The sequence below is a fragment of the Typopeltis vanoorti genome, chromosome 5, assembly GCF_054136105.1.
Source record: "Typopeltis vanoorti isolate ZY-2024b chromosome 5, IOZ_Tvanoo_1.0, whole genome shotgun sequence".
Classification (NCBI taxonomy): Eukaryota; Metazoa; Arthropoda; class Arachnida; order Uropygi; family Thelyphonidae; genus Typopeltis; species Typopeltis vanoorti.
In genome coordinates this window covers 93,252,625-93,275,053 of record NC_143553.1, presented here as the reverse complement: position 1 = coordinate 93,275,053, position 22,429 = coordinate 93,252,625, and the positions used below count along the sequence as shown (strand labels likewise).

General features: G+C 36.1%; 1 protein-coding gene across 4 annotated transcripts in view; it reads right to left on the bottom strand.

The window, feature by feature from the left end:
* LOC150106656 (vascular endothelial growth factor receptor 1-like) overlaps positions 1-22,429 on the bottom strand; it is a 672,835-nt gene that overhangs the window by 488,957 nt on the left and 161,449 nt on the right. For all 4 annotated transcript variants that reach the window (XM_090392613.1, XM_090392614.1, XM_090392616.1 and 1 more), the window contains exon 5: positions 7,010-7,155. In XM_090392613.1, coding sequence (XP_090248739.1) covers positions 7,010-7,155 — 146 coding nt within the window. The remainder of the gene's footprint in view (positions 1-7,009; positions 7,156-22,429) is intronic.

The following is a 22,429-nucleotide window of genomic DNA, read 5'->3' as shown; positions in this document are numbered from 1 at the left end:
AAGATTCTAGAGAAGTGATATGAGAATAGGATATCCTTGATGTTCTAGATGCTGAAATATATATAGATGCCTACAGTCAAATTGGCTTACGTCACCACATTTCTCCATTACTGGAATGTTTATTGATTATATACAGAGAATGGGTGTGTCCATTTATAGTAGTTACATGATGTTGATATCATGTGGTACTTTGTTATCGCATCAAATATGTAAATTGCCATGGGGGGGGGTCCTAATGCAAAACTAACTTAGTGTATATTTCAGCTATTTGAGCACAATTTTTTTAGTGGAGAGGTGAATTAAATATGAAAACAGATAACAGAATATGCTCGAAGGTATGATGGGGAGTTAGTTGAGTAAATTTTTATGACATTTTTTTTTTATGTTGTTCCACCCAAGAAAGGTTATTTGCTAACCTATGGTAAGCTTTGTACCATGGGTGGGTGGGCTAAGGGATTTTTTTTATATTTTTTATATATTTTAATTTATTTTACATAGCCCAGAATCCCTACTCCAGAGACCCAAACTTTTTTAAGTCACTTCCAGCTTTCAATAAGCAGGACAGTGGTCTCACATCGGGTGATGAAATTCATCTCCCGTCTAAAGACACACATACAAACATACAAGCCCATGGCGGGATTCGACCCCGCAACTTGTTGGTTGGAGAGTGGGTACACTAACCACTCAGCCAACCAGGCCAAAATATGAGAGAAATTAGCCAAAATACTAAACTAAGAGTATATGAAACAGTTTTCAAGCAAATTTTGACTTATGGATCTGTGAGTTGAGTTAGAAATAAAGTGAATAGTCAAAAAAAAAAAAAAAACTAGAGGCTACACACATGAAAGTTCTGAAAAAAAATAAGGGATTGAGCAGATGTCTTCGACAGGAAAATCATATTAAAAAAAAAAAGATATTAGTAAAGGACTTGACACTGCTGGCAATTTGTGTGCGTGCGTGCACACATGCAGGAATCTGGAGGTAGCATGGTCATATAAACAGAATGAGAAAAGTCTAAACGGTTGTATGATGGCTAGATGGTAGGGGAAAAAAAAACTCGGGGGGGGGGGGGGGGGAGACTAAGATCAAGGTGGATTTGATGCAATAAGAAATGCTTTAGGAAAATAAAATATAAGATCTGACAATACTGGAATTCTGAAAAATAACAGACTAATTCAGAAATAAACTATTGATCCAAAGTTAGTAATAATGTAAACTTAATCATGTAGTAACTATCATACTATCTCTATACCCCTTGAGGCTACATATCAAGACTTTAATGATGATAATTACTTACATTGTGCTTATTGAGCCATTCAGGTCAATATTAATGTACCTACAGTACCTTTAGTACTTATGCACCAGAGTACATTAGATAACCTTCAGACGGCCACATAATATGGGCTAATAGTTAGGATAATCTCTACTCTAATGTGTGGAAAGGCTTATGTGTTCACAGTACATGTTATTTATTTTCACAGTACTGATGAAAACATAGGGTGATAAGAAAATAATATTAACTTATTTTCTGTATATTAACAAATTAACTTATTTGCTGATATTTCACTGGTATTATATTCAGCATCTTCAGAGCACAAAAACAGATTGTCACAGTATACTAAACAACAACAATTTGATATAACAGTGGGACTAGTTTAAAAAAATTGTAACGGACAATACAAGGAACTAAAGTTCTAATTAGACATCATCTATGCTGGAAAAAGAGAGAAAACAAATATTAATTAGATCTTAAAATGACTGTCTCCGATTTTTGGTAAATTTATACAGTCATACTTGTTGAGGTTTGGAGTATGTTTTAAAGCTTCTGTTGATTCCAAGCACTTTTGTTTTCTTCCAATTGATCCTGTGTGAAGTAGTATCCAAAGCATGGTCTTCTAGACCCGACTTGCCACAACAATAGTACCGGATGTATTTTTTATGTTCACCAAGGTGGATCAATAGTTCTTCCTGTCTGTCCATAGTAAGCACGGTCACAAGGCCAGGGCACATCATAAACTCCTGGATGTGATAAAGAAGAGTGTTTGTCCTTAGGTGAATGGATAAGGGTTGGCAATTTGACATAAGGTTTTCTCTCTTTTTCCAACATAGATGGTACCTAATTAGGACTTTAATTCCTTGTATTGTCCATTACATTTTTTTTTAAAAACTAATCCTACTTTTATACCAAGTTGCTGTTTCACATACTGTGATAAACGTTTTTCTGCTCTGAAGATGATGGATATAATGCCAGTGAAATAGCAGCAAATAAGTTAATAAATATTATTTTCTTATCATTATGTGTTGTTATCAATACCTTACATGTCACCTTTTTCCCTACTTCATTAACTCCTGCAACTGCATTCATACCCTCATGATCTTGGAAATTCACCTTTTAGTGGCCTTTGAATTAAGTACACTAGAATTTACAATTTGATTGTGCTTTTGACACATCCATAATTCTGGCACTCTCTTCTGTATCCTTTAAAACATTTTTAGTGTATACTTTAGCCATTTTGTCTTTATTTCAAGAAAGGAAAATCAGAGCAACTACAACTCATAACAAGACACAATATTGTAAACATATTCATAAAAATAACATAGTGTCACACTCAGACTGAATGGATAACAATTTTTGAGGTTGTTAGTATTTATGTAGTGAATTTTGTGTAATAAGTTATAATTAATGATGGTACAATGGGAGTTAGAACAAGAACAACTAGATTGTGGCACAAAACTCAAGTGCATGAGCAGTGTAAGTTGATTTGTTGTCAGCAGTATAAAATGTGGCAGATGTGTTTATTAAGAGATTGAGAGGATCTGCAGAAAGTGTGATATTTTAATGGACTGTAGTCATTTAAATGAAAGTCAAGAACAAGAAATGAAGAATGTTAGATGAAAGATAAAAGGCAGTGAGGAGCGTAACACTGAGAATGATATCAGGCAGAAGAGTGAGGAGAAAATATGAATGCAAAGAATGTGATTGTGAATAAAGAAATTACTGAAAAAGCAAAAGTGAGCTTTCTTGTGGGAATAGAAGTAATCTTGACTGACAAAGCAAGAGAGAGAGAGAGAGAACATGATTGTGTGGGGAAATGAAGTGAGCGACTGCTGAAGCAGGGACAAGCATGAGTGTGGGAATGGAATAAGGACTGGCTGATGGAGCAAAAGCAAGAACAATCACTAAAATTTGATTTGGAGTGGATATAAACAGAAGAGTGCAAAAGAAGAAATCAAAGATAGAAGAGAAAAGGAAATAAAATATCATTCAAGTGTGATACTGAATGGAAGTTCTATTATAAAAGGTGTGTTGGATAAGAGAGTGTTCCAGTAGGAAGAATGAAGGGGATGATAGACACTCCAGATATGAGAAGTAAGTGTGTAAGGAGTTAGTGGTTGTGGTTGGAATGAATGATTTGGCTGGGCATAGGGAGAATGTGAGAATGGACATCAGGAGATTATTGAAGCGAGTGAAAGCCAATAGTGTTGCAGTAAGAATAATTTGTGTGTTGCAAAAGTATGACAATGATAAAAAGAGATGGAGAGCAAAAATCGTCAATGATATGCTAGTAGAAATGTGTGAAGAGAAAGAGTGCAGTTTGTGAATGTTTGGGATGAGTTTGAAGGATGAATGGAATTGTATAAGAGTGTGGCCTACATTTAAATGATTTTGGAGTGTCATCTGGAAAAGTTGTGTTGCTGGAAGGAAGTATAACAAGTCATGCAAACAAAGTATTGGTGGAAGTCTAAGATGAAGTAAACAGAACATAATGAACAGGAGAGTGCACCAAGTGAGACTAAAGTGACTGTGAATTGAGATGAGAATAGTATGACAGATAAGAATGTGCAAACAGTAATGAAAGTTGAACAGGGAAATGGGATTGGCCAGTGAGATAAAGAAGGAGTGTATAATCCATTTCTTGGTCTATAATCAGTCCTATCCATGTCATCCATCACCTGTGACTTCTGCACACCTTTACCATTTATCCCATATACTGTACCTCCCAGGTGCAACTACTCTCCATGCATTCAAATCCATTATTTGCTTATTTATGAATGCCAGGAGAATCCAAAATAAAGGAGATGAAACTGTTGCATTGATTGAGTTTATTCAGATGAAGATAGTTGGAATAAGTGAAACATAGTCAAAAGAGAATGATATCCTAATGGGAATAGAAAGAGAAGGGTATGATGATTTTCGTAAGGAAATTATGTCCACTGAAGGTTGAAATATGAGGAAAAAATAGTGGCAGTGATTTTGAAGAAGTATAGTACAAGGTGGAGGTTGACAGAATGAGATATTTAATTAAGTGTTGCTATAGGTCAGGATGTAAATGGTGGAGACAAAGAAATGTATAGGCAACTTGACTAATTAAGCAAGTGAAGATGATCATTATGGGTGATTTTAATTATGGAAATATTGATTGAAATGAAGATCATCAGAGAATACAGAAAATGAACTTCTCAGGGCCTTCAGGGACAACAATCTTAGGCAACATGTAATGGAGGGCACATGATAGTTGAGAGTCTTGGATCTGATTATATCATCAGAGGAATGGACTGTGAATGGAGTGTCTAATCTTCCCTCCATGTGGTGAGAGTGACCAGGAAGTGACCATCTGGGTTGTATATAGTCTTATGAGAACTTCTGTGAAAAAGGGATATATATGTGGAACTACTAGGACCAAGGATTATGATGAGCTCAGAAGACAACTAGGAGCTTTAACATGGAAAGAGCTGTTGAGTGGAAAGCAGACAAGACACAGCTTGAGCATTAATCAAGAGGTATTTAACAGAAGCGATGTCAGAGTCTATACTCAAAAGGTGAAAAGGCTAAATAAGATAAGAGCAAAATGGGTAAATGAAAAGATAAGCAAATTAAGCACGAAATCTGGAAAAGGAAGCACTGTGGAGGCTACTCAAGATGACTGTTGGTAACTGCCACATATTAAAATAACTCCACAGGATTTTTTTTTTGCCTGATTAGCTAATTCCAGCTCATGTTGCACCACAAGTTGAGCTTTCCTAGCTTGCTATTTGTACTCCTCATGACTGATTATTACCATTCATTGGATGCTGCCTCAAATGATATATGTGGAACTATAAGGGTGGCGAATATTAAAGCTTATGTGATAAATATGAGAATGTGTATGGAATAGTATGGAAAGTGGAGAGAGGAGTTGAGTGGAAATGGGAACAGATGCTGTTTGAACAATAATCAAAAACTATTTAATAGCAATAATACTTGCATATATAAACTAAAAGGAACAGCTAAATAAGGCAGGAGTAAAACGGATGGATGAATGAAAAAATTAAGCATGAAATCTGGAAGAAGAAGAAGGAGACAACAGAGTGTGTGTAAATTGTGAATGGGTTTAAGAACAGTTTGATGGGTTTGAACAGTTTTTTTGTTTGTTTGTTTTTGAGTGTGGACCTCAAAACCTAATAAGTCCTTATTAGGTTTTGAGTTGTCTGGTAGTTTGAATTATCTGGTGATAAGTCCTTTGATACCCTAGAGGTCTGATGTTAGTAATAGGAATAATAATAAAATAAAATTGTAAAATATAAATAATGGAGAAAATTATTTATGATGAATCTTAGATTACCTGTAATGGTAATCCATCTCCAATATTGATTTTTATTATTACTATTCGTTCGGTGAGCCAATCTCTGATCAATCCGACCAACTTATCATGTGATAATCTATCAAACGCTTTTGCAAAGTCTAAGAATATCAATATATATATATATGATTCTCCCTTATCTAACACACTTGTCACCTTATCATAAAATGCAAGTAAATCACTGAAACAGGACCTACCCTTTACAAATACATGCTGACCATCATAAAGAATGCCATTTCCATCAACCCAATTCTGTATTCTATTCCCCTGACAACAACTGCAGTTATACAGACTGGTCTATAGTTGGAGACTTCTGTCTTAGAACCATGCTTATGGAGTGTACTATTTTGCCTTCTTTCTAATCCTTAGGAACCCAACCCACTGCAAGACTTTCATTAATTAACCAGGTCAAGGGCATAATCAACTGTGGTGCACATTCCTTAAGCATACATGGTGATATGTCATCCATTCCCACAACCTTATTCACATCTAACCCAACCAACATCTGATATATCTCTGTTTCTTTCACTTCCAAGTCTCCTAATACTTGCCTCTCTTCTATATATTGTACTGGATAATTTATACCAGTATGATAGATGCTGATAAAGTGCTTGTTCAATAATTCCACTATATCCTTTACAGTTGTTAGTCTGCTGCCATGACTATCCACCAATGTTACTCTGCCATAATTATTCTTCCTCTTGCTTGCCATGTAGCGGAAAAATTCCCTTGTTAACCTTGGCCTGATCAGCCAAATCTCCTCTCATATTGCACCTTTTCTTACTTTACCATGCTTGTTACCTTTCTAGCGTGCACCTTATACTCTTCATGGATCTGATCACCACCAACTGTCTTGTAACTGTCTCCATAACATTTTCTTTTCCAGCACAGCTCACTTGATTTTGCTGTTCATCCATTTCACTCCCACTCTATTTACTCACTTAACCCTCAGTATGCAGTCATACATTGCCTTATGAATTTCCATGCATTGTCAACATCTTTTTCACTCAGCTCATCTACCCCAACATACTGATGCTAACTAACTAACTACAGAGCATCCTATAATCACCTGCTTTATACTTCCACATGTATCCATTTTTGGCAGTGACCTTTTTTTGTTTCATCACTTCCCAAACAAGTACCTCATGATCACTCTCACCAACTGGTGGCAGTGTTAACACCTCATTATCAACTATATCTTGTGAAGTTATTACCAAATACAAAACATCAAAGCCTCTAGTTGATTACCAAATCACGTGCTGCTTAAGATACTTATCTCTCAGAAATTTAGTATATAAAATGATAATTTTGAATATATGTTATATTATATATATTTATAAAATTCATTTGTTTCCAACATATGTCTATTTTGAAAACATAAAACTTACATTTTTCATAGGATAACTCCAATCTAGATATAATTTGATTTCTGGTTCTACAGCTACAGAACAAACCAGTGAAAATGAGCCATTTAGAACTGGATGCATAGGTTCTTTAAAATCAATCTTAGGGTGAGGTGCATGTGATGTATCCTCTGAAAAAATAAAACAGACTTAAATTAAAATGCATGCTAATATACAAAAAATTTTTAAAAAAAAACACTAATACCAATTAACTATTTAAATGGAGCAGAGTGGTAAAGGAGACAGATGCAGCTTTGGCACTGATCAAAAGGTATTTAACAGCAGCAATATCTGAGCCATTCCACAAGCTTTCCAAAACTTTCTCTAATCCTGAGTGGTTTAATAATAAGGTGATATACATTTTGTTACTTGAATGTGGAAAATATACAAATCCTGCATTAATTCAATCTCTGTATCTTTCTGGATCTGGTTTCCACAAATGTTTTTATGATATTCATCTTTGGACTTGTTACTTTGGAATAGAGTCATTCTGCTTAGTGTTGGTTATTGCATTTTACTGAATGGAGCCACTGCTAATTCATATTTTTTCTAATGAGGCAATCGATGTGAAGTCAATACAATAGCCTCTATATACAAGTAACTACATGAAGTAAATGAATTGAGTATATGAAGGTACTCAATATGTAACTCCTTGTTTGCTTACACTCAGGTGATGGATTAAACAAGAATATAATTTCTTGGTAAATATAATTCAATTTTAAGGAGTTAGATAATTTACTTTCTGTTTTCTAAGATGGATCTCTCTTGATGAGTCTTATGAGTGAATTGAGGTCTGTTTTAATAATAATGATAATAATATCATCTATTCTTAGAGCCTCTGTAGCACAATAGGAAGAACAATGGTACAATGTGCCCTTCAATTGGAAAGGGCCTGAGTTTTTTATATGGGCTTTTTCAATTGAAAGTGAGTTAGCTGATCTCAAATGGAGGTAGTAGGGTTTTTTCTCCCAGAAACTCAGATTTTCATCCCGTGTACAGGCAAATCAGCAATGAAAGCACACACAATTTACAGACAAAAAAATCCTGTTGATGGTGGTATAATAAATTTAGTTTAATCCTTTATCCAAGTGTGAGCAAACAAAGTTTGTGCCTGAAAGTATCTACAGGACTGGGTAAGGTGGTACAACACCAGGCCAACTCGTTGCAAAGGTGGAGCAAGCTATCAACACTCCTGTCTCAGTATCTCCTATAATGCAAAACACATCTCCTTGCGGATATGTCTAATGTTATGCATTAAGGGAAGGGCCACTACCCAGACTAGTATATACCAGAGTTTGCTCACACTTGGATAAAGGATTAAACTAAATTTATTATACTCTAACCATGTTGATGGTGGTGATGGGCAGTAGATGGCATTGGTGGTAGTTGTGTGTTAGTGGGAGAATTAAGTACTAGAGGGAATGGTGAGATGTTTGTAGGAGTAGAGTGCCCTCCTGCAAAGAGTGTCCTGGGACTCCTTGGAAGGGTCCATAATAATAATAATTCCACTTACCTTTCCACATATTTAAGTTTTTGGTGGCTATTTTCCACCTCAAGTAATAATGTGTACTTCTGATTGCATTCCTTTTTAATATTTTTAGTACTATTCTGTCACTTCTTATTTCATTTAAAACTCTTTCAAACTAGTTACTCTAAACTTGTAAGATATCTTTATTTTCAGTTTTTATATCAGCCTTCCTTCTATAGTATTGTACTCCTCTGATTCCTTTTACGGTATACTCTTTTAATGTACTTCTCTGATTTCTTCTATAGTATACTCTTTTACTGTACCCCCTCTGCTTCATCTCTACTTCATTTTTAATTTTTTTCAAATAGACTCCCAAACATTTTACTACCTTCCTGATGTTTATCTTCTGCATTCTTACCAGAGTTTCCGCGAGTCCGCAAGGCAAAGTTGTTTTGCAGACAACTTTACCTTGCACTTCTCTGGCTGAATCAATCAGTGTTTTATTCAGAGTATACCACTGAGTCTCCAATATTTGATTATTGTTTTAAACCTCTTTCATTTGTTTTCTCCAATAATAATATTTCTATACAGTATCTAATGCTGTTATTCACATCTGAAAGCTGTTTCACTTTGATTCATTTTTAAAACATTTGTACGTTTTTCTTTTCAGTATGATATTCATTTTTATCCTACTCAAAACTGAATGGTGATTACTTCCTATTTCAGATCCCCTGTATATTCTTGTGTCCTGAACCAGCATGAAGGTATCACTATCGAAAATAACACAGTCAGTTAGAATTTTCTTTTTTCTATGTGAATTAGTGCACATCTTTATGTGAACATGGTGTCATTAATATCTAGTCCATGTCCTGAAAGAAAGAATGAAAACAGAAAGATTACCAAAACAATACTTAAAGTACAAGCAATTAGGAAAAAGAAAACCAGGACGTCCTCTCAAAATGATTCAACAACTTCTAAGGCGGAACAGGCCATGCTAGGCCCAAATCCTTGATACGCATGATGATGACGATTACCCAAACACTTCATGGAGTCAAAGACTCATCTGGGAGGTCCTTTTATCACACACACACACAGCTCATCATACCTTGTCTTAAACACACTCAAACTCCTTGTACACACCACACTCTCAGGCAAGGCATTCCAATCATTTACAACTCTGCACGAAAAAACATGCTTCTCACTCCCCTACTCACACCTTCTTTATACAGTTTCCAGGGATGACCTCTGGTTCTCTCCCGATCTCCCACTATTTTCTGTAGAACTTCTCCAGCATTGATCCTATAACAACCCCTTACTAACTTGTAGGTCTCTATCATATCTCCCCTCTTCCTCCTGTCCACCAGACTCTGCAAATTGAATCTTCTCAATCTTTCCTCATACTCAACATTGCAGAGGTTAGAATCACCTTTGGACCCTTAGTCAGTCACCTCTGTACCCTTTCCAACATCTCTTCCTCCTTCTGAAAAACAGGTGACCAAATCTGGGCACAATAGTCCATGTGTGGCCTAATCAAAGCCTTATAGAATGGAACAAGAATCTCCCTACTTCTACAAGTCAGTGTCCTCTGCATCATTCCCAGAAGCCTTTGTGTTGTTTTCACAATTTTGGCTATGTCCCCCCTAAATTTCAGATCCTTATCCACTATCACCCCCAGATCTCTTATTTCCTCCACCTCTGACAATATATCCTCACCAAGCATAAATTCTGCATCCCATCTTTGTTTTCCAAATTTTAAAACCTTACATTCTGCAAAATTGAACTCGCATCCCCATTTCCATGTCCAATCACTCAATTTATTCCAATCAATTTATTCCAACTCAATTTATTCCAATCACTCAATCACTCAAGTCTTCTTGTAAGGACACAAATCTTCTCTACTCTTCATGGTTCATCCCAAATTTGCATCATCCACAAACAACTGAATATCTCCACTCAAATCTTTGCCAATGTCATTAATATACAAGTTAAACAGTAATGGCCCTAAAACAAACCCCTGAGGAACTCCACTCGTGACTTTCCTTTTCCTGGATATCGCTCCCCCTATACACAACTTGTTGATACCTATCAGATAGCCAGTCTCCAATCTAATGCACTAATCTATATCCAATCCCATCTGCTCTAGTTTGACTATCAACTTATTATGTGATAATCTATCAAAAGCCTTTGCAAAATCTAACTATAACTACTTTCTATCCATCTCCTCTGTCCAACGAAGCTGTCACCTTATTGTAATAAGTAAGTAGATTACTGAAACATGACCTCCTTTTAGCAAATCCATGCTGTCCATCAAACATAATACCATTGTTGTCAACCCAATTCTTGATCCTAGTTCTCATAAGCTTTTCCAACAACTTAACCACAACACCTGACATACAGATAGGCCTATAGTTTAATACTTAAATTCAATCACCTCTTTTTATGAAGTGGTACAATCTTGCTCTCTTTAGGAACCTGACCGAGTGCAAGACTCGTATTAAAAAAATATGGCAAGGCAGGTGTCAACTCCATGGCACATTTCTTCATAATATGTGGTGATATATTATCAAGTCCCTCAGCATATTAATATCTAGTTTGCTCAACTCCCCGTACACCTCTTGCTCACTTACAGTCAGTCTCTCCTCCTTATCATCATCAACTGCTCTCAATCTCTCCATGAAGTCATATTCACAAGTTTGAAAGACCCTTATGAACTGCTCATTAAGTATCTCCACCACACATTTTGCAACAGATGTCTTTATACCATTTTCTCCAATCAATGTCATTCTTCCATAATCATTCTTTCTTTTGCTGGCTACATATCAAAAGAACTCCTTAGGATTCTTTTTGGCTTCATTAGCTAACTGCTGTTCATACCTTACTTTAGCTACCGTCACCAACCAAGTCACCCACCTTGCCTGGTCTTTCTAAACCTCGTGGAATTGGTTATTTCCACTTCTCTTATGCTGCCTCCATAATGCCCTTTTCTCTTTATTCATCCATCTCACATCTACCTTATTTAACCTTCTCACCCTTGGAATACATTTAGACATTGCATCTACTAGATAGTTTTTGAAAATTCCCCAAGCTGCATTTATCTCTTTTCCAGCTAACTCCTCATTCCAGCTAATTCCAGCATAACATGACTGAAGTCTATGTTAAAGTCATGGAATGACAAAGCCGCTGCCATGTTTCCTCTGCTGGTTACTACTCCAAGGTCTAATAATAACGAATTCGTAATTAAGTTTAGGCAAAATATCCCACACACTAATAATACTAGTAGTGCACAACGTTTATAGCAGCTCTTACTCGAACAAATGCTCATATACAATTAATTATTTCAGGAATAACATATCAATCCGGAGCTCTTCTTACACACATCCACCATGCTTGCCTCACGAGCGCCTGCTCAAAATATGCAGAGAGAAGTTAGACATCTAGTGAAAACTAATAAAAGTGTGCAAGAGAACACAATGAAAGAAAAAAGAGTAAAAGAGGCTGTGAGTAATTCCAGGATTGCAGTATATGGAAACTCCATAATTAGAGGAGTAGTTATTGAGAGAGAGTCCATTAAAATATGCTATCCAGGTGGCTGAATGAGTAGGATAAATAACACGTGGACATGAGGAAGAAATGAGCAAGAGAGTCAGTCTTGATTGAGGGGATGGGACAAATGATCAAAGTAGACATAAGGAGGATGTGAGGATGAATATTACAAAGCTAATGAGAAGAGTGAATGATAACAGTATAGTAGGAAAGGCTGTCAGTGTGTTGCCGAGGAATGACAATGATGAGTTGCGACAGAGAACCAAAATCATGAATGGTATGCAAGCGGAGTCGTGTTAAGAGAAGGGAGTGCAGTTTGTGGATGAGTAGCATGTGTTTGAGGGAAGAATGAAATTATACTGGCATGATGGGTTGCATTTGAATAACTTTAGAGTGAGTGTACTGGAAAAAGTGTTGTTGGATGGAAATACAGCGTGTGAAAGTATGGTGTGTGACATGTGCAAGAGATCAGAAGAAAGAGATGAAGGGAACAATTAGGAGAGTGGTACTAAAGAGACAGAAGTGCTTGGTAGTGGAAACAGTAGTAGTGTGAGAGATGAAGGGAGAGTACAGGAATGCAAGAGGAACAGGGAAACAGAGTGCACTTGAGTGGACAGAGAGACATGGCATTAGGAGAGTGGATGTTGAAAGTGCCGTGAGTGTGTGTATGAAGATGAAGTATATTGCGATGTGGGTGGGGAAGTTAAGACTAAGCAGATATATGTGATAAGAGGTGATAAAGGTGATTGGACAAGTGTGGTGGATAAGTCTCACAATCAACAAGAGGCTTGGATAGGATTGGTTATAGACCTAAAAATGAACTGCTGTGTTTGTTTACAAATGCCAGAAATATCAGAAATAAGGAGGGGGATCAAATGGTTTCAGTGATTGAGTTTATTCACCCCCGAAATCATTGGAATAAGTGAAACATTGAATGAAGATGATATCGTAACAGGAATAGAAATGGAAGGATACTTGTATTTTTCGCGAGGATAGAAAGGGCAGGAAGGAGGGGGGGGGGAGTACTGCTAATGATAGAAGGGGAATTGAGTCCACATAAGGTAGACATGAAAGGGGGAAATAGTGGCAATGGTTATGAGGCAGTGTGGTGTAATGTGGAGGTTGCTATAGGCCTTGGAATGTGGAGGATGGTGATGAAGAAATGTATAAACAACTTGGATTAGTGAACAAAGGAAGGGTAATTATTATGGGTGATTTTAATTATAGTGGTGTAAATTGTAATGAAGAGATAGCATTTGAGTATAAGGAAAAGGAATTTCTCAAGTTCTTGAGAGATGACTATCTCCGCCAGCACGTGAAGGAGGGCATGTGAGGATCGAGAGTTCTACTTCTGATCATTTCATCAGAGGATGTAATTGTGAGGGGGGGGTTCACACTTTCCACCAGTTGGTGGAAGTGATCACCTGTGTTGTGGCTAGTAGTCATATGCAGACTTTTGTGAGGAAAGAATATATGTGGAATTATAAGGCTGGTGATTATGACAAGCTTAGGAGGCAGCTTGGAGCTATCACATGGAATAAGGAGTTGAGCGATAAGGAAATAAATGCTGCATGGGAACTGACAAAGAAATACATAACAGCATCAATGTGTGAAAGTATTCTAAAGGTCAAAAGGCTGAATAAGGTAAGTGTAAAATGGATGAATGTGGAGCTCAAGCATGAAATCTGGAAAAAGAAGGTACTTTGAAGGAAGTACAAGATGAATAATGGTAATAATCAGTTACATGAAGAGTATAATGAATAAGCCAGGAGAGTGACTCAGTTAGTAAGGAAAACAAAAGTAGAGTATGAGCAGAAATTAGCAAATCAGGCTAAGAAAAATCCTAGAGAGTGTTTTAGATATGTGGCAAATAGAAGGAAGAATGATCATGATCATTCTTCCTTCTATTAGATGAAGTTAATGGATGAAAGTGGTAGAATGGTAAATGGTGTAGAAGACATTGTTGAGGTATTCAGTGACCAATTTTAAGGGTGTTTCATCCTGATCAGGGTGGATTCATGAGAAACTCAAGTGTAGAGGACATAGGAGGGGATGACTTAACTGTAAGTAAGCAGGAGGTATTTGAGGAAATAAACTTGATGTCAATAAGACAATAGGATTTGATTACACATCACCATGCATCTTAAGGGAATGTTCCAAGGAATTGCCAAGCCTGTTTAATAAAAGTCTTGCAACAGCACAGGTTCCAAGGAAGTGGAAGGAGGGCAAAATTGTTCCACTGCATAAAAGTGGTGATAAGGCTGTAGCTTCAAATTATAGGATAGTCTGTATATCTTGAGTTGTAGTGAAGGTACTGAAGAGATTAGTGAGAGGTAGAATACAGAAATGGGTTGAGAACAGCAGTATTCTCTGTGGTTATCAGCATTATTTTATTAAGGGTGATCATGTTTCACTAACTTACTTATGTACTATAACAAGGTGACAAATACCTTGGACAGGGGAGATGCATATACAGTGGTGAACTTGGATTTTGCAAAAGCATTTGATAGACTGTCACACGACAAGCTGGTAAATAAACTGAAACAGATGGGATTGGATAACAGACTTCTAAGTTTTATCAGTGACTGGCTGTCAGATAGGTATCAGAAAGTTGTATGTGGGGGTGCGGTATCCCAAAAGAGAAAGGTCACTGTACAGCAGGGGTTGGTTTTGGGACTATTGTTGTTCAGTTTGTATGTTAATGATATTGGGATGGGTTTAACTAGTGATATGCAGTTGTTTGCAGATGATACAAAACTGAGGAGAGCAATGCAGAGTCAAACGGATGTTATGCCTTACAAGAGGACTTGAATAGATTGCACGAATGGGCAGGTAACTAAAACTGTCAGTTCAGTATTGCAAAGTGTAAGGTTTTGATATTTTTAAACAATGATGGGATACAAAGTATGCACTTGGTGTATACTTTGTATCCCATTTTAGTATACTTTGTATCCCATTTTAGTATACTTTTGGTGTATACTAAAAGTAGAGGAGGTGAGAGATCTAGGAGTGATGCTGAACAAGGACCTGAAATTCAGGTGCCATGTTGCACAAGTTACGAAGATGTCACATCGGATAATGCCAATGATGCAGAAGACCTTGATATGCAGAAATAGAGGTTATGATGCCACTATATAAGGCCTTGATCATTCTTCATATGGATTATTGTGCACATATTTGGTTGCCGTGTTTTCATGGTGACGATATGTTGGAAAGGGTGCAGAGTAGATTCACAAAGGTGGTCAGTGGTCTTTGGAATGTGGAGTACGAAGACAGATTGAGAGAATGTAAGTTGCAGAGCCTCGTGAATAGGAGGATATGATTGAGACATATAAGCTAGTCAGGGGTTGTTATCAGGTGAGATGGAAGAGATTTTTCATAAAATGAGAGAGGGGACCATCACTGGAAACTGTATAAGGAGGGTGTGAGCAGAGGAGTGAGGAGAAGATTCTTTGAATGGCGTGTGGTTGGTGAGTGGAGTTGCCTGAGTTTATTGTGAATTCAGACACATTGAATCAGTTTAAGGCATGGTTGGATGAGTATTCTGTGTAACAGTGTATACCTCCCACTGACTTCATGGAGGTCAGTTGTTAATAATAATAATAACTACTGTACCAGCCATGACATATTTAAATTATTTTTTTAAGAAAATTTCAACATCGATTAATATAATAACAAAAATAAAATTAATTAATATTTCCAATATTTCAACAAAGTCAAATTACCATGAGGGAAGCACAATATAGTATGATATGTGCATGTTGGCACTAAACTAAGTAATGAGGACAAAGATATATGTAAATGGAGAATAAGTCCAAATAGTTCCCCTCTAGTGACTGAAATGGGCGTTCTTTACTGTGTTTGCTTGCGGGCTGAAGTACAGAAGATGAGAGCTTCCCAAATTTGAGGCAGTTTCATGCAACCAAATGTGTTAAGGTTAAAGTAGTTTCTTAAGGCAGAAGCAGATTCAAGGAAAAGTCTTTCATATTTATATTTGATGTGATGGAGTACAGTGGCCTTTTTCCAGGCCTGTTTGTCCATAGTAGGGTAGTTTAAAAATAGTAGGGTGGTTTACAACCACGTGTTTATCAGGTCCCTTAGAAAGGGACCTGACAGACACCTGGCAGCTCTAGAGACTATGGCTGGTCTTTTGGTAGAGCAGATAATGGATACTAATTTTTTTATATGGTTTGTTAGTAATTGGAGGTTTGTATTTTTTTAGGATTTTTAGTTAGCTTTTTAGATGTGCATTAGATATGTGGAATGGTGATAGCTTTGATGTGGTCTCTATTCCAGAAAGATGTGTGTGTGTGGGGGGGGGTAATATTTTTTGGATATGGTGAGAATTGTAGCAATGGCTAGAAAAGTTTTGTGAATGTGATTTTGTTAAAAGGACACTGCTACCTGAACTAATTAATTTAGTCCTGATATGTAAAGTTTTAATAATCTCATAATGTTGAGAGATGGGGGAGGGGGTATGACTGCTTGTGAATGTATTTACCAGTGTGTGTGTGTGTGTGCTTTCTATGAACAGAGAATGACAGGGATCCAGCAGGCTGACATGTAATTAAAGTGTCTAGGAAGAGGGAGACTGTTGTTATTTTCTTTTTCCTAAAGTGAACTGGATTCTGAAATGTTGACTGTGTAGACGTGGTAAAAATATGCTGAGAGCATCCAGGCAATGTGGCCAAATGGAGAATACATCATCAACAAAGTATAACCAAACTATGGGTCTATGAGGGGCAAAGTTTTCCTTCAAAAAATACAGTAATGAATAGCCTTACCACTAGATGTATTTTACTCATCAGTAATAATGTGGATAGTAAAATAACAGATAGTAGATGTCACTGGAAAATTGTAAAGAAGAACTTTAACTGTAAAGCAAGCAAGAAACAACATGGAGAAAGTGCTTCAGGTGTGCAAGGTATGGGTCAAAGAAATGAAAGACAAAGACTTGTTGAATTTGCAGAAAGCAAGCAAGGGATTGTAAATAGAAAATATTTTCTTTAAAAAGCAAACTAAATGAAAATGGACCTAGAGATCACCAAATGGAGAAGTTTTTAATGAAATTAATTATATTATGGTGAACAAAATAACTAGAAGAATAAAAATAAACATCAAGAGGGAGAGGCTAACTGTTATTGATAAAAACCACACTAGAAAGTGAAGATATAATAAACCACAAAGAAAATTTGAGGAAATAATGGAAGGAAAGTTGAAGGGAAAAAGTAGGAGTGAATCAGGCTTATCTGATAGAATGGAGGCAATCGCTTCAACAATAACAGAAATTACTAAAAGTTTAAGAAAATCATTATCAGCAAATAGAACTTCTAGAGAGAAACTTATTTTATGAACACTTGATCTAGTCAAAAAAAAGAAAGAATTAAGAAAAAGGAGATGCAGAAGTAACAAAGATAATATAGAATTTGTGGAAATGTGAAAGTTAGAAAATAAATCAAAAATGACATCAGAAAATATAATTAAGAACAATTTTAAAAATAATAGAAAACAAAATATCTCTGAAAATGATCAAACAAGGGTACATAAATTGAAAAATAAGCAAGGAATAGTACAATACAATAAAGAAGAAATAATGAAAATATGTAGTGGATTTTATAAGGATCTATACACAGACAAGAAACAGATACAAATCCTGTACTATATTTAGATGAGATTAATGCAGAACTACACATTGTGATGGAAGAATTATGGAAAGTCCTCAAGTCAGCAAAGAATAATAAGTCCTATAGAACAGCGCTTCCCAAACTGTGGGCCGTGGCCCCCTTGGGGGCCGTGAAATAATGAAAACAAATTTAAAATGTTTTAAGACTAAGTAGATTTTTTTTATTTTAAAAGAAACGTATTTAACTTTTATTATTTATTATTTCTTTTTTGTTATTTTTTAATATTTTAATGGAAAAATTCACACATTGGTGTTGGTTCACAAACTTTGCTTCCTGCGTATTTCGGCGCTTAATGAATATTAGTAAATATTGCTTATTCATATGTTTCATTTCAAAGCAGTGGTTAATTGTATTTACTTCGAATGCTCTCCAGGGAAGCTCCAAATCTTCCTGTCCCTTTCATTAGGCATTCCTAATCAGGGACTGTTGATATTGACTTTATATACATATCAAAACTCGTTTATATTATCACTGTCATCCGAGCTAGTTTTCTGTTACCAATAAAAGTTTCCCATATACTTCACACATGAAAAAAAGCTTAAACAAGTTCATGTGGGGAGATAGTAACTCGTTTGCAGTGGTAAACAACACCCTCCCTAACAGCCACTATACTGCAGAGGCAATAAAAACAAGTACTTTTATTATGCCAGTGAATAAGGTATGAGGAGTCTGTGTAATATATTTCTCAACAAATAGTGCAATTAGAGACAACTGGGATAAAAACATACTAATTAATGAATCACATGTCCCCTCATACAGAAACTGCTGTATAGACTGAAACAAAACCATATGTTGCATAGGCAAACACAGTATCTAACTAAAAACTATTGTTATTAATTAGATGTGTGTGAGTTAGATTTCCCAAGGCAGCAATAAAATTCAAACGAACGTGTAAAAATTCGTAAAAGTGTTAAAACTAAGTAATATATATATAATGAATGTTATGGCAGTTTCACATATGGAATTCGGTTGAGGAGAGTTAGCATTTCAACTCAATTCTCAGCTATGCTTTTATCTTTCGGTTGCACGATCTTTTGTTAATACCGCACCAATCATATGCACGTTTTAATAACCTGCCTTTGCTGTCTGTTTTGCGTTAGGCTTAATTACCTTAAAGGGAGAAAAGTCACAAAAGAGAACAATGTTCCTCGTTCGGGGGATTCCCTTATTCAGGTAATATTCACTAATTTCATGTTATCAGTCTGTGGTGTGCCAGCATCGGTAAGTGGTGATATTATTTGATCTATTCTACATTAAAAAAATTAACCCTGAGATGGATAAGTGGTTGATAAAAAATAAAAAAAATTCCCGCGAACAATCAGAAGCAGAAACAGACTCACAAAAAAAAAAAAAAAAAAAAAAAAAAAAAAAAAAGGACAGTATTTCCTATTTTACCAGAACAGCCCGCATCGTCTTCAGAACCAAACGGTAAGAGGCAAAAAATGTAATATTTGCATTTGATTTTTGCAATATTCGCTGTGTATGTTTTGTATTGAATATAAATGCAATCAATATTATAATAATATATCTCTCTATTACGATTTTTTTTCGAGGGGTGGGGGGCCGTGAAATATTTTAATTTTTGCAAAGGAGGCCCTGACATCCAGAAGTTTGGGAAGCATTGCTATAGAAGATGGCATATTAGCAGAATGCATAAAATTAAGAGGTTCACAGTTTCATAAGATCATATTGGATATGTTCATTGATATTTTAACTAAAAAAAAATTCCAGTACAGTGGCATAAATCCTTGATTATCTTATTACATATCTCCATAAGATATCTTTACACCTCCATAGAACAACTGGAAGAACAGTGGAACATTGCACACCCTTCAATTGGAAAAGACCTGGGGTCGATTCTCGCTGTGACGAGGAGAATCCTGGAAACTCGGGTTTTTCATCCCACATAAAAGCAAATTGGCCTTCAACACAAGCAATTTGCTGACAAAAAATATTGTTGATGGATGATGGGTGGCGTTGATTGGTAGTAGTGCCATAGTAGGAGAATTAAGTAGTAGTGGAGAAGTTGAGATGTATTTAATGCAGTAGAGTAGAGTGCCCTCCAGCAATGAGTCCTTGGACTCCCTGGAAGTGTCACATAATAATAATAATAATAAGGGCAGAAGAGATTATATCAATAACTATAGGCCAATCGGTTGCCATCACAACTGTACAAAATGACACTAAAATGACAAAATGAAAAAATAACAAAAAACTGTACCCAAGACCCAATGGAGTCACAGACTCATCTACACTATTAAACAAATAATAGAAAATGCAGATGTATATAATCTTACTGCATATTTACTTCATAGATTTGGAAAGAGCCTTTCCAAATCTATGTCCATATTTCTAATCATATATCAGTTAGAAATAATAAACAGCTTAAAACAACAAGCCATCCCAACAGAGTATATCCAATCATTAAAAACTGTATATTAAAACTCTATAGCCAGTATAAAGCTAGAACATCAGGGAAAGGAATTGGTATTGGAAGAGGTAAAGCAAGGAGATCCTATATCATCCATATTGTTTTCTGCTACATTAAAAGAAGAATTTTAAGAAATTCTTATGGGAAAATTATGGAATTGACATCCATGGAAAAATCTCAATCACTTATATTTTGCTGATGATATTGTTCTTTTAGAACAATATCATCAGCAAAAAAATAAAGAAGTAGTGCAGGACATGCGAAATGACCTTGAGAGAGAAAGCAGGGAAAAGGGATTTAAAGATATTTAAAGGCTGAGTGAGGGAGTGTTATGAGCATTGGCTGAGGGAGTGTGGACTGCAGAGTTTGGTGGATAGAAGGAGGAGAAGTGATATGATTGAGACTTTTAAACTGTTGAGAGGTGGTCACAGGGTTGACACTGGGGAGTTCTTTCGCTTGGTTGAACTGTAGGAAGGAGTCATGACAAGGGGCCATCCCTGGAAGTTACAAAAGGAAACTGTGAGAAAGAGGGTGAGGAGTGGTTTCTTTGCATGGAGGGTGGTTGAACCATGAAATGCATTGCCTGATAGAGTGGTGAGAGCGAGAACGGTCAATGAGTTTAAAGAGTGGTTTGATAGACTTTGTGTTTCCTAGGAGGGACCTCCCTCGATGAGTCTTGATAGACTTGTGTTTCTTAGAAAGGACCTCCCATGAGTCTTTTGACTCCATGGAGGCCTGAATAATAATAATAAGAAAAAGAAGAAGATCAGTATACTAAAACCAGTAGCGAATTCTCCATGCTTGCTATGCATGCTGCGCAAGCTTATTAATTGAGAAAGAATTAATATTTATTTGTTAATAAATGCATGCATTTATAAGCATTCCATTTAGGCATTTATTTTTGTAAGACAGAAGACGTCTTGAGTTTGCGTGGCAATAATTGAGCTTTGCGTCATGTATCGAAGCCGTGCTTGCTCGTCAGTCAAAAGCTACCATGGCTTGCTCGGTTGTAGAAGCTTCCAGATCCTCGCAGCAGCACTGTGATTTCATGCGCATGCATAGCCATTTCACATCGTCTCACTCTGTTGCGTAAACAGTGGCCATACGCAGTGATGAATGTAGTTCTAGCCAGTGAGCTTCAGCCCGCCTTTACAAGTGTGCGTGTTGCTTGGGAAAATTAAGTTACAAACAGCTTTTTATGAAGATGTTATTGACCAGTTCATAAAGAAGAACCGTAGGGTAGAATTTGTATTAAAGTAGCTAAATTGAAAAAGATAAAATATCATTTGTAAAATAAATGTTGTATTTGTATGATTAAATGTACATAAATTTCTAAATACAGTCGGGTTTCTTTTTATGCGGTAGATACGTTCCACAGAAAAGCCGCATATAAAAAATCGCACAAAAAGGACCTAACTTAACTATTAAAGGGATAAAAATCCTATGTTGTTATATAGCCAGTAAGTGAAACTCAAGATCGGTGCCTTCGCCAATAGTTTTTCGGCATTGAAACTCATAGATCGTAGTTCTCTGTCTTGAGTTTCACTTACTGGCTATATAACAACATATGATTTTTATCCCTTTAATATCTATTTAGTTGCCAGAAAACTAGCCGTTTGGCTTTTCATTTCAATGACCTAACTTAACGTTGAAAAATTAGGGATACGTTCCATACTTTTCTAAAACGGCATAAAACAGAAGCAATCAATTAAAATAAACCTAAAATCGCATAAAAGTTTATAAAAATTCAGGAAAATAAGAATGCCTAAGTTTATTTTAAAGCTTTATTCATTTAATTTTCAAAAAGTAACAATTTTTTTTATGGAAATGACTTCTATTGGGATTTATTGATCAAGTATTTTTTAGAACACTATGTTATACCAACTAGCTTCAACAACTGAGGCTGTTGACATCTTCAGGGTACATAACTGATATAAGGCACTTAAAGCTAAACACTGTTGCAGACTGTAAATCAACCGATACCAATTATATTTTACAAAACAGAACGCATACAATACATGAATAGTGCATGTTTTAGGAACGTTTTATAATTAGCACTATAATTCAGTTCTTGTATGTTTAGAGATCTAATGAGAGTCTTCCAGATCTCAGGCAAGCTTAATCCTTGGTTCCTGTTAAGGTTTTGTACCGAACGGGCAACTGTTGTGGCTGCTTTAATAATTCGGGAGCGGAAATCCTCCACTGTGTAAGGAACGGTGCTTTTATCCCACTCTATGATATGATAGTTCTTGAGAAATGAAAGGATAACCCAATTTTTC